This window comes from Halichoerus grypus, chromosome 4 (genome assembly GCF_964656455.1).
Source record: "Halichoerus grypus chromosome 4, mHalGry1.hap1.1, whole genome shotgun sequence".
Classification (NCBI taxonomy): Eukaryota; Metazoa; Chordata; class Mammalia; order Carnivora; family Phocidae; genus Halichoerus; species Halichoerus grypus.
In genome coordinates this window covers 161,576,946-161,590,271 of record NC_135715.1, presented here as the reverse complement: position 1 = coordinate 161,590,271, position 13,326 = coordinate 161,576,946, and the positions used below count along the sequence as shown (strand labels likewise).

Here is a 13,326-nt window from a genome sequence, read left to right as displayed (position 1 = left end):
CTGTGGCTTTGGACAAGACATTTAACTTCCCTTAGCCACAGTTTTTTTTAAAGTGGGAACAATATGTATTTTATAGTATTGCTATGAGAATTATCAACATATGTAGAATAACTACCAGAGTGCCTGGTATACAGAAAGTGTGCAACTATTATTCTAATGTTAGTTGATTTTTTAAAAATGTATCATACTGAGTAATGAGTATATTCAAACATTTACTCTTCTGGTGCAAAATACCTAAAATATCACACTAACAGTCATAATTTCTGGTGACCTAATAAAATCAAAAGATACAATTACTGTTGTTATTAATATGATCTTTAATAAATGGAATAATGCACCATTTTACAGCAAGCCTTTTTTAAACCTAAAGAACTGTCTTAAAATCTTCTCCAATGTCTCTGTAGCAATACAATCTTTTTATTTAGGTTTATATATATCAAAGCATTTACTTACAATTATTCATAAAAAACTCTTTAGTGGCTTAATGTCAGCTTTCATAGTGGCATCCATAGATAATACAAAAGAAAAGTGATTTGCTTTATTTCATACTCACACTGATCCATCAAACACAACTTACACAGCATAGCAAGGTCTCAGACGGCTTTTACAAAAGCAAAATAATTGAAAGTAATTATTCATAAATTCATATGATATTCTATCTGTAATGTAAGAGCAAAACACACCAACAAAAGATACCCGTTAACAAGAAAGAGCGTTCTGAGGAATTGCCAATATTTTTCAGCCTTTCTTATTCCAGAAAAGCATCCTCATAAATGAATACTCTGTAGCTTATGTTTCTCCTGTCCATTCAGAAAAAGCATGGCAGCTACACATCTCCATGTTTCAGCTACTACAATACCCTAAGAGTTAGTGTACTTTACAATTATCCACTTATCTTCATTTGAAAAATTATCAACAGAAAATTAAGGATGATTCCAGCTTATACAAACACTTACACAATATAATTTCCATGGAAACATGACAACAAGGCATACAAAAACTTTAAATAAATAAATGTGACGAGAAAAAGAAAAGCCACAGAAGCCAAGCAATTCAATTTTAACCAGAACCTATCTTTGAATTGCATCTTTTAGTAATTTAGTTTTCTTACTATTAAGCTCCTTTAAAAATATGTTTCCTTATCATACTTAAGAGGTTTGGTAATAAGGTGGAGAGCCTGAGACAAGAGACGGGTTACAAATAACTTCACTGCTAGGATTTTAAGTATACAGCCTATCAATTTGGAGCTTGGACTTGTCTGATTGAAGGAAAAATTCTATTTGGATCTGACAAGGTGATAAATAACTTACCAGAAGTTACCTTCTCAAAACCATCCAAACTATTACTAAAGCTATAGACTCATTATTTCACTTTTAGAAGAGTTTTTTTAATGTTAAATTACCTCAAGAAAATTTTATCTCAGAGGAACAACTTTACTAAGTTCTCCCATTAAAAAACAAAGCAAAATGAAATGATTTGTCCCATCATGTATAACCATTTACCCAAAGAAGAGAAATGGTTTTAAGACGGTGCTTCAACTCTAAGGCCTAAATAGGCTGCAACATGTAGCCAATTAGTTGAGTCATTTCCCTCTATTTAGTAATTATAGAACTGGGCAAGTTTTTATGATTAATGAAATCTGATGTTATGTCTATGTAAATTAAGTCAAATCATAAGATGAAACATTAAATGAACTGTATGTGCAACAAACACTTTAAATATTCAACTGGACTAATTGCTCGTTTGCTACCAATTAAAGTTTCTCATGTGCAAAGGGATGAAAAGGGCCCTGAGTTTTTAAGTAATATTATGTCTATAGAGTGAGTCTAAAACATGAAGATGTTTCTGAAATCTAAAAGTACAAATAAAATGGAAAAAACCTACGTGTTGCCTTTTGAAACATTTTTAAAAAGTTGTAGTTTAAAATACAGTAATTTTTTAAAAAATTCAATCATAAACTGGATGCCCTAGTGATGTGATTTATTTCTAAAGATTTCTTCTCTCTTACCCAAATTTTAGAATCTGGGTTGCAAATTAAGTTTAAAAAAATGAATGTCACCACAATTAATAGTAACACTATGAACATCACATAATAACGGAATTGGAATTTTCAAGATAGATTTATTTGGGGCATAATTCTAATACACAGCATTAAATCTTCTGAATTATTTACTTTCAAATGTATCAGCCATGAGATAAAATCCTAAATTTTCTTTATATGCACAAACACTCAACTTTAACCAGCCACTTAAAAGTTAAATGAAAGTTGTTATAGTCCAGTCTATGTTGCAAATAATAAGTATTTCAAAAGTGGTCTGCAAAAATGTTCATAGATAATACCTGATTATTGTAAGGTTTGTTTTTGAAAGTTAATCTTGCATTTTGTGTTTAATATTTGATACAAAGAAATATGTAAAATGTTGTGGCTCAATCGTAATGCTAAGCTTGCTGCAATATAGGTTAAAAAAATTTTAATGGCAAAATTATATACAATTCTGTGTGCATGGCTTTTTCATTATAACTAATGAGAATATAAAATTGTAAAACTCCACAATTTAATAGGAAATGTTAGATAATACAAAACTTAATTAAGTGCTGATTTTCTGACAATCTGATGGTTGGATCCATTGTCAAATGGTAACATCTTCATTCTCAATTCTATCCTACTGAACTATTACTTAACTAGAGTAATGAATTTGAATATAATGTAAAATATAATTTCAGGTGTTCTTAAGTATAAATAGTTATTAAAATAGGGCTGAGAAGGAAATGCTAAGGGAACCACAGCAATTTTGTCTGAAGAACCGAGACTTAGATGTTAATTGAGAAGCCGGAAGCATAATGAAAAATAACAATACTGGAGAAGATAGCCAACTGCTCTCCCTTTTTACTGCTGGAGGAGACAAATGCACATAAAATGAAACAGGAGGGAAGCAGAATAGACAAGAAAATTTTCCTGACACAGAAGATTGCAAGTCAGATAACCAAGGGATAGAGTAAGTCAGAGACAAACTAAAAGGCGGTTGAAGGAAAGTAATGGGTAGGTGCACGAGAGCACCCTGAGATTTCCTCTTTTCTTCTATGTTAATCTGAGAAGCTATAGAAAAGCCTTCTTCTGATAATAACATTTGTGTAACCAGCTCAAACAGTGATTTGCCAGATTTACTAAATCAAGGAGTATATTTAATAAGAGTGGATCATGCAAGGTAGTTTTGGCTAACATTTGCATAGTTCAGAATCTATAAGTTAAAATGCAATTTTATCCACTGAAGAGCGAACTGACAGCAAAAGGTATATTTACAAACATCTCAGTCTGAAAAAAACTTCTGGGGTGTATGTGGGAGTGTTACACAATTCAGGAATAACAGGTCTAGATAATCAACTAACGTGTGTACAATTTCTAATCAGTTAGCTTGGAAGATAAAGTAATATATAAAGCAATCTCTGAATAGTTATGCAATAACCTGCACATAACTGGTAGTAAGTTCAACATAAATTTATAAAAGGTTGTACAGGAATACAATGTAATCTCAAGTTCTAGAAGCTAACTACCTCCAATGAAATGTTCATTTCCATAAATATTAAAAAAAACAAACAAAAAACTTATTGAAGTATTCTTCCATTTTAAATGACTTTGAGGATGGAAAGTTCAGTAAATAGCTGCAGCCTCCCAGGTATTCCATTTGGCTTTAGACGCCAAACTTGAAAATTTTAAATAAAAACACTTGCCAAATTTTGTGACAATTCCCACTGAAACACATACTTACTTGAATGTTCCTACCTTCCTTTAGTTATTTTCACATTCAGAACCAATGTACATTTTCTGCAATAAGTGGGTACATGTAAGGAGCTATTGAAACTGCCTTATAAAAAAAGATACTATCTTTGTATCCTTCCTATGTCCTCCTCAATTAGTTTTCTGGATTAGTAAAATTTTCTTTAAGTCACTACAAGCGGAAATTTTCAAGATGGAGTCAAAGGATTGATGAGACTTAAAATCCATGTTAAATTAATTCTTCAAGTCAAGTATGTAATCAATTTAGGGAAAAGTCTTTGTTCCCACAAGCCACCTTCACCTTTCCCTTAAAATTTACTTTTCCTTTAGTTCTACAATGCAAGAATATTAGGAGTGAAGAGAAGTGAAATAATTTTAGGATTCATGATGGCAGATGTGGGATTGAATTTTATCTTGAATTAGTAATTATTTCTCCAAGCAACAGCCAGCATAGACATGTCTACATGTCATTAAGGTATCTGCTTTGGCTTATATACAAGCCACAGTTGTGCTGGAGTGTAATGACTGAATTTCTTGCAAAATGTCAGTATATTACACATCCTGTCATACAGTGCATAGGCAGTGTGGTGTGGATGAAAGAGATGTGGAGAGGCAAATCCAGGTTAAAATCCAGCTTTCTCTATTACTAGGATGTGGAACTTGGGCAAATGGCTTAGCGTCTCTTTGCTTCAATTTCCTCAATCTGTAAAGTGGGAATATTAACTAAGATCCTTAAATAGTTCCTATGAGGATTAAAAGAGATTGTGTATGTATATCCCAGCATTCAGTATATAACAAATTGTCAATTAGTATTATTTAATTCCTGTGCCTTTTCATAACATTTTACACTGATATTGGTTTCTTTTCCCCAAATTAGGAATTTAAAAAGGGGAACACTGTTAGGAATTATAATTAAGTCAGTTTTGTCTAAACCCAATTCAAACCAAGTTCTTTCAATGACTCAGTTCTGACATACAATTAGGATAGCTCAGGGAATTAATATTAGAATTTGATTACCTATTATGATGCTTTTAAAGTTGTAAAACTGCAAAGTGAATTTTAATTTTTTTTCATTAAATGGCCTTTATTCGAAGGATCCAAATGCTTTTCTACTACATGCAAAATATTGTGATAGCAGTTAAATATTAGCTTTAAAAAACATTATTAGATGAATAAAGTTAGCAAGTATTTTAAGTAATTTTGCTTGCTTGTATATTACAAACAGATTCAAAATCAGTCTGATGTCCAATTTAATTTAAAATTTATTAAAATGATCTACACTTTTTACTCTTCCTATTTTTTAAGGGTCTACTAAAGAAAACTAGGGAAAGAAAATTATTTGTTTTAAACATGTTTGCATGAAATGGGAAACTTAAAAGGATTCTCTTTTATTTTGGTCTATTAATTCTTGAAAGCATTTTATTAAACATAAAAAAAAAAAAAGATGCTGGAAAAATTACAACCAACTAGCCTAAACACAAAGTAAAGTAGAATGTAAGATAACTTCTTCTGTCAGGAAAAGATCAGTTAGATCTCAAATGGTCATTTATCCTCAATTCGAGAAGGAATATAATTTATTTTGATTCAAAGATATCCTACACATATTTGAAAATAATGAAATGCAGTTCAAAGACATTTAAAGGCAAGAGAACTAAGTGAAAATTTGGTGGGAAAGATATAAATAATTTGTTATATAGATAGAAGAATAATTATGCCAGAAGACTGAAAAATGTTAAGGATCTGAATCAAGAGAAGGGCCAATAAAACAAAAAAAGGTAGAAATCCTGGGCATTAGAAAAATAATCTTAATTCTAAAAATTCAAAACTGTGTTCAGCCATCCATCAGAATAAATGTGAAGTGTTGTAACATCTAACTTATAGGATTATAGCAGATGACAAAAAAAAAAGAAGGTTTATATAGTAAATTATAAATATTTTGGACAGCAAATTGGGACATTTATGTTATCTTTAGCTAAATGATGAAGATAGAGGAATATGAGTGAGAAAATATTGTTCAGGAGATAAAAACCTAAAAGTAAGAATATGGGCATTTGTGTTTTTCTCTTAGCTTTTTATCTTCCAGAGAAATAATAGAACTTAGTTAAATAACATCTACTAAGTACTCTGAGAATCTGGAAAAATTAAGTGAGATCATCACTGTTTGCAAATTGATAGAAAATAATTTGTGCTTATAAAAAAAGTCCCTTATTTGACATAAAGTGCTTTATTTAAAAAAACATGCTGAGGTTGCTGTTTAGAGATAACTATCAGTAAGGAAAGAAGCAAAGGAAGCTTTTAAAAAAAAAACAGTATGATTTGAAGGATACATAACATGTTATCACTAAAAGGTATATTCTAATATAATGTAAATAATAAACGCTACTCACATATCAAAGATCATATGAAAAGCTGGCAAAAAGAGAAATTATGAAAATAGGATTAGTGAAGAAACAGTTTTGAAAAAAGAGAGGTAAGCCTCAGTCTGCTCAAAAATGATAGGTTTGGCAGCAATCTTTCCTTCCACAGGGATTTGGCATGCCAAATGAATTGATTTTTCCACACAGTGTTTTAGGTCATGGGAAGAGGACTCATTTTCAGATAAAGTCACCAGGCGTTGCTTGGGAAGAGAATAAAAAGTTACTACTGGTTCAAAACTATGAATTACTTTTGAAGTTATTTTAAATAGGAAATGTAATTTTATTTGAGTCAAAGATGGCCTATTCAGAGAATGAAGGCTATTAACACTATATAGTCTTAACCATCTACCTACTTAAAAATTCCATATAAGTATAGCTCTCTAAGTTTTCTGATAAAAATGTGCTTCTTAAATAAATGAATATGGAACATGAACATACATATAAAAATAAAATAAAATGAAGAAAGGCTAATATTTGACTTCGTCTACTTTGTTCTATGCTCTCTTATGAACGTCCAAAAACCAGAACCAAATACGTTTATTAAAATGCCTGGAAAGAAACATTTAGGACTTGGAAGGTTAAAAGAAATGGCATTTCAAATTAGGTTTTGGTAGTTCCTTCTTTAGAGCCCTTTGAGACAATGTTTCTGCATTCTCCATAAGGAGAGAGAAAGCAAGAAATCAGGTAGCTGCTTTCTCTTGTGCAAAAATCACTGCCATAGAACTGACCTGCCAAAAGTATGCGGGTTGGGGCAGAAAAATGTACTTATTATGGAAGAATGTGTGCTCTGTTAGGAAGAGAGCTTACAAGAAAGCTTATTTGTGGACTATAGACTATTGCACGTTCAAACAAAACACAAGAGAAAAGAATGTCCAACAGATAATATGTTCAGGAACAGTTCAACACATAAACTAGCTTGTGCCCAGAAATAAAACATGGATACCAGACACCACTGCAGTCAGACCTGTCTTAATTTGCTTCTGTTTTAATGACCTTTAGAAACTGGTCCAAACTGATTATCAGCAATACATTGTTTTTGCTTTTTTTCTTAAAAAAATATTTTGAGACCACTTTTGATACACACACATATAATTCTGTGGTCATAACAGACAAATATAACTTTAATGAGACTAAACAAAAGTGCAAAACTTAAAAAAAAAAAACAAAATTAAAAAATAATGGAAGCATAAGCTAAATTTTTCTGCATAGCTGAAATCTATTTAAAGCAAGTCCTGTTGCAGGGGTGGGAGAGGGTACTGACAGGAAGATAAAGCAGTTTTTTTTAAATGTCTTCTGCACGTTTAAATGATGCAAAAAATAATTTCACTCCATAGGCTTGAAAATATTTCACAGACAGTTCATTCCCACATCTTTAGAGACCATGGTTGTGGCAGTGCCCCCCTCTGCAAGGTAAACTGCGGTGCTGGATTTGGAATGAACTGCCCTGTCACTGCCATTGTTGTTGACCTCACAGTCCAGTGGTTCAGTGGAGATGACCCAGGTGGAGGGGCGCCACCGCTTAAGAGAATAGGGAGTTTTCACACGTTTCTTAATCTTTTCACCAGATCCTGATTTGCCATCTTGTGTTGACTCACCTACTGGAAATAAAAGGACAGAAATAAACTATATATAAAGAAACTATTAAATAGTAAGAAATTAGGTCTGTAACTCAAGAACAGATCAAACTAATATCTGCAGGAGGTATTAATAGACATTACTTGAAATTCATAATGCCAGGCAATTATTTTCTAGGCAAAACTTAACCAACTTATTTTGAGACTCTTTAAGCACAACTGTTTCCGTAACTGGTTGGCTTATTCTATTGGGCGAGCAAAAACAGAGGAGAAAATTAAAAGTTCTCAGCTGTATTCTCAAATCCTTTGGTTGTTGGTAGTGATCCTAACTTGGCAAAATGCATTTAATCATTCTACTTAATTTTCAAAGCAGATCAAATTTTAAAGGCACCTGGCATATAATATTTTCAGAAGGATGACATAAATACTACAGTATAAATTTTCTAGTAATTTCCCCTTCCCACACCTGACTAGACATTTTATTGCTATGGAGCCCTGCTATAGGGTGTGTTAACTGGTCTATAATACAAGCCACTCAAACAAGGGGATAGATTCTACTGATTTTTTTTTTAAAGTAAGCTCTAGGCCCAACATGGGGCTCGAACTCAAGACGCCAAGATCAAGTTGCATACTCCACTGACTGAGCCAGCCAAGTGCCCCTCTACTGATTAATTTTTGAGAGCTGAATCCCTTCAGGCCATTTTGTAGTCCTTGACAACAACCATAAAACATGACTACTTTTTTTCCATAAAGTGCTGTCAGTCTAAAAGAGAAATCATTTTGTATAATGATGACCGTTAAAGACTTTGGTGGGCTCTCCTGTCTCATGTTACAATCCCTTTAGAGCTAGAAACCAAGTATCAAGTTATTCGTCTAGGGGACCCATGGCACAATGCTATAGGCATGGAAGAGGCTCAACACATAACTCTTGGAAAAGATGACACACAAAAAAAATAAAAAACAAAACAAGAACTTCAGTTTTTTTATAATGACTTCTTCTGAATTTTCTCTGGACTTTAAAGATTTAAGGTTAGTTTGATAAAATCTAGATGTGTATATAATAGATATTAATATACTCAACAACTATTTCAAAAGTTCTACTGACATCATTTTACCTGGAACTTTTAAACTCGTATTTACTTAATTTCAACCATTCACAGCAAGTACGTGAATTGCATTATGAACCAGGGGCTATGTAAGGCATGTATTAAAGTTGGTATTAAGTTCTGACTGTTGTGACATTGACTATTTAATTATCAAGAACAACAAATTACTTTTTTTCTTTACAACAGTCTGATTACTTTTGAGGTCCAACCAAGTGGCTTATTTTATTTCCAAAAGTGGTAAAAATAACTAATTGTTAGTTGAAAACACAATTTAATTTTATCTAAGTAATTAAACGGTCCCAAAAGACAAGCAGGAGAGATTAAATGATCCCTCCACTTACACTGCAAACCGCTGCCATCAAGGATATTTGTGGCTGAAAGATCCAGAGAATTAGGCCTCTGTGCTTTTCTGGGTTTTGATGGTCCAGGATCTGCTACTGTGCTTGGAACACCCTGTGTAAGAACATCTTGCTCTGAACACGGATTACTGTTGTTGTTATTGGAATTAGTTCGGCCACCTTCCAGTGGCCGTTCCCTCCTGTCCACAAGACGATCCAGAACACCTTCATCATGGCCAGCCTGTTGCTCTCGTCTCAGTAAAGGTTCATGCTCATCAGGACTGGAATTAATATTCAGTCGGGTATCCTCACCAATGAATTGATTCTGCAGCATTTCTTGGCCCCTGTGTGCCACTGTGTTGGCTGTCTGGCCAGATGGTACTGCCCCATTAACATACTGGGTAGTGGCAGTATGGGAGTTAACACTGTGGTTTCTACCTGCCACACCATTCATGGTGACCGTCACCACATGAGGTTCTGCAGCATTGATTGTATTCATCTTGGCAACTCCAGTTTCTACTTGTTTCAAGTTTGATTTGTGCTTGCTGCCAAATTTCAGCCGGGGCTCCTTTGTTGAATTTTTGGTGTTTAAAGGCAAACTAGTAGGTCTCTTAGGAAGGTTTTGTTGCTTGGGGAGAGGATAGATCTGAGCGGGTGGAACATCAGGAATTAAACATGCTTGGCCATTTGCAGCTTGTGTGAAGTCCTGCTGTCCAGTCACTTCTACTGCAAGTTTTATGAGTGGATAAAGCAAGCTAGAACTGGTGCTGCTCAGTGGGTCTGGTCCACTGAACTGTTTAAGAGAATGCTCCATGAGATTCTCATCAGAACTTTCCTTGAGGTTCTTATCAACTTCTTTTGGGTCCAGCTTGTTGGTCTCCAAGTCTTCTTCTGTAAGTTGTAAGCATACAGGGGTTGGCCCAATTGGCTGTGAAACATTTGTGGCATGCAGATTTGTTTCATCTGAGTATGGCATCTCAGATATAGTGGTCATGCCAGTGCTTGGAGTGAGGCCAGTGGTGTTTGTGGTTGTTGTGTTGGTGGACAGGCTGGTGACGCTTGTTTCAGGGCTGGGAATTCGAGCTTGTGCTTGCTGCCGTTCATAGTTAATTGAGTTTCGGTTCTTTTCCCCTATAGTCAAAGGTGTGCTAGACATCGAATGCTCAGAGGAAATATTCTTCACAATGCTGTCAGTATGATGGATAGAGTCTTCAATGTATGAGGAAGAAGAATAATCTGGATAAGGGCCAATCTTTGGCACACGCCTATTGTGTGAAAGGTTGCTTAAAGAAAGAAAAAAAAGTGCCACATTGAGAATGTACATTTATGACAAACTGACCCTCCAAGTTTAATACCTCTGATTTTAAAGTATGAACTGTTTTTTATTTTATTCCTAACCACATTGTACTAGAGGTTATGTAAAAATTGTGATCACATAATCAAGTGTCAATTAATAACTTGCTAAATGCTAGTTTTTTAAAAAAGATTATCATTTATTTGAGAGAGAGAGCGCACGAGAAAGAGCAAAAGCTGGGGAGAGGGGCAGAGGGAGAGAGAGAAGCAGACTCTCCATTGAGCACAGAGCCCAGTGGGGGGCTGAGAGATCATGACCTGAACTGAAGGCAGACACTTAACCGAATGAGCCACCCAGTTGCCCCTAAATGCTAGTTTTATATGAATCAAGACTACTGAAAAACCTATGTGGATCTAGATGTGATTTTCATAGATGTTCATTATTTTGGTTTATAAGAGTTAATTAAAAAAATCTCCTCTATAGTTTTGTAACATTACCAAATATTTTTATCAACTGTAGGTATAGTTGCACAACCAGATATAAAGGTGCATGAGAGGAGGAGCCATGGTATATGTTTCTTTTGCACTCCTACAATCCTAGATACATAGTGGCAACTCAATAAATACTTTACCAATTAAGTTACAATGGCCAAATGGTAAAAAGAATATAAGCTTTTAGGTTGTTCCAAAGTGCTTCCATGCTTCCATTAAGAGGCAGTTTAGAAATGGAATGTACCTTTCTGGGGGTAAATTGAGCCATATCAAAGAAAGTTCTACAGACTAACGGCAGAGTGTGACATTCAGATAAAGGAACAACAATTCAGAACTACTCTCCAACTATTAAGAGTTCTTCACTGTCATTATCACACCTTGAGAGGGATGGTTCTGGAGCATCACACTATAATATATTTAGGTTATTTAAAATAAAAGCCAGGGATAGCTTTAACTAAACAATGGGAACATTAATAGATACAAGTGTTATAGAAGAAAAGCAGCAGCTCAAGGAGAATGACAGGAGGGTGAAGAATAAAAAAGTAGTTGTATAGCACTTGGAAAAGAGGTCTGGGGGGTAAGATTCAATACAATGAAACCTAGAATGGAATGACTATGGGATGAACCACGATTTAGGGGAAACTATTTAGAAGTGACTGGACATGAGAAAAAGCATGTAAAACATAGAGCTGAATGCTTTAGGGGGCAAAAAATGGTCAACACAATGGAGGGTGGCATCAAGGATTCTTCTTACCATTCAGGAAAAGTTCAAAAGTACTTAGAGTAAAAGTAACTGACTTGTGAGAGAGGTACAAATAACATGCTAGAACACACAGAAAATACAGAGATCAGCGGGGAAAGAAGCAGAAGACTATCCTCAGGTATGCATAAAGTAAGAAAATTCGTATTTAGAATTGCTAGTCTTTACCTTCCTTGACTTACTGATATATAAGGAATAAGGGTTCCCATGCTGAAGCTAATTCAATCCAAACACAAGCAGTGTAAACCCGATTTTGGGTCTATAGTTCATAACACAAACTGCTCTTAGAAATTAGAACAACAGAAAACAGCAAAAAAATTATTCAATAATCAAGTATATTTTTATCTCAATTTTCTCTGGTAACTTTTTCCTGGGTGCTTTTCTGAAAAATTTTAACATGTATTAAATAAAACAACAAATTTTGGGGAAAACTTTCCCCCAAACATGGAACAAAGAAACACAGATTACATTGTCTGAAAGTTCCAATTTTTAAGGAATTTTTTTTAAAAGCCCTTTTACTTAGAATGAAAAATCATAATTTAACAAAGAAATGTCTCATAAAGTAATATTTATGATGGGATAGAAAAATCTTATGAATTGCTTTCATGTTAAAGTAGTAGTAGTATATTCTATACAAAGAGCATTGGATAGGAAGCCTGAAATCTTAGTCTCCAGTAAAACAGTGGTTAGATAGATAGGCAAGTTCATAGTTCTATTCTCCCTAAAGAAAAATAAAAAGATAAAAAAATAAAAAGCAAGAGAAAGAGGAATAATGGCAACAAATGATAAATGAGACAATGCATGTAGAAGTGCTTATAAACTTTTGGAACTATGAAAATGTTTTGCTTCATTATTTTAGGGAAGAAGGAGCATTAATAAAGACTAACCTTTTTTGCTGTATCTTGAGATATTAAAAAAAAAACACAGATGCCATCTTGCACTTATACCAAACAAAAATCTCTAGTAAAAAAACAGGCATATTGAAAGAAAAATCACAAATGTTAGGTTGTATGAATTAATCATTGCCCTTTTAGACTGGTTTAATAGTATTTTTTTTCTAACCTCTGTTTAGTCTCAGTTTTCAATACCGACTGATGAATGCCAAACCCCTCCAAGTCTTACCGCTCATTCTGCATAGCAGTAGACATGGGATTGACTGTTGGGCTCACAGATTTGTTTCTTTCCCATATCATCATAAGTTCAGCCATCCGCTCCTCCGCACACTGCGCAGTAAGCCGAGCCTCTGCATCCTGGTCCCAACAGTCTTCGATTGTCTCCTTGAGTGACCTCACTGCCTATAATAGTGTATATGTCAAACAGGATATCTTTTTAAAAAAAGTATTGATTTTTAGTGACATGAGGTAAAACAAAAATCAATTTTCTTTACCAATATTTTACACAGCTATAATAAAATACTTTAAACTTCAGAGATTTGTAAAGGGTCATATTTCTCAAAAGATGAGTAACAAGTGAGCAAGCAAGGTTTAACTTAACTCCTAAAGAATCAGCCATAAATGTGAGTAGTTGTAAAAAGTTACGTGGTTCATCAAGGTCACAGGTTTATGTCATTG

General features: G+C 33.9%; 1 protein-coding gene across 3 annotated transcripts in view; it reads right to left on the bottom strand.

Annotated features, from left to right (window-relative positions):
* Positions 1–297: 297 nt before the first annotated feature.
* The window catches only part of BMPR2 (bone morphogenetic protein receptor type 2), a 193,379-nt gene continuing 180,350 nt past the window's right edge, over positions 298–13,326 (bottom strand). Inside the window, exons 11-13 of one of the 3 annotated variants that reach the window (XM_036070719.2) lie at positions 12,878–13,050; positions 9,214–10,493; positions 298–7,790 (exon numbers count right to left, since the gene is read on the bottom strand). In XM_036070719.2, coding sequence (XP_035926612.1) covers positions 7,540–7,790; positions 9,214–10,493; positions 12,878–13,050 — 1,704 coding nt within the window. In that variant the 3' untranslated portion in view covers positions 298–7,539. The remainder of the gene's footprint in view (positions 7,791–9,213; positions 10,494–12,877; positions 13,051–13,326) is intronic. The other 2 variants (XM_078071204.1, XM_078071205.1) reach the window with 2 other exon arrangements.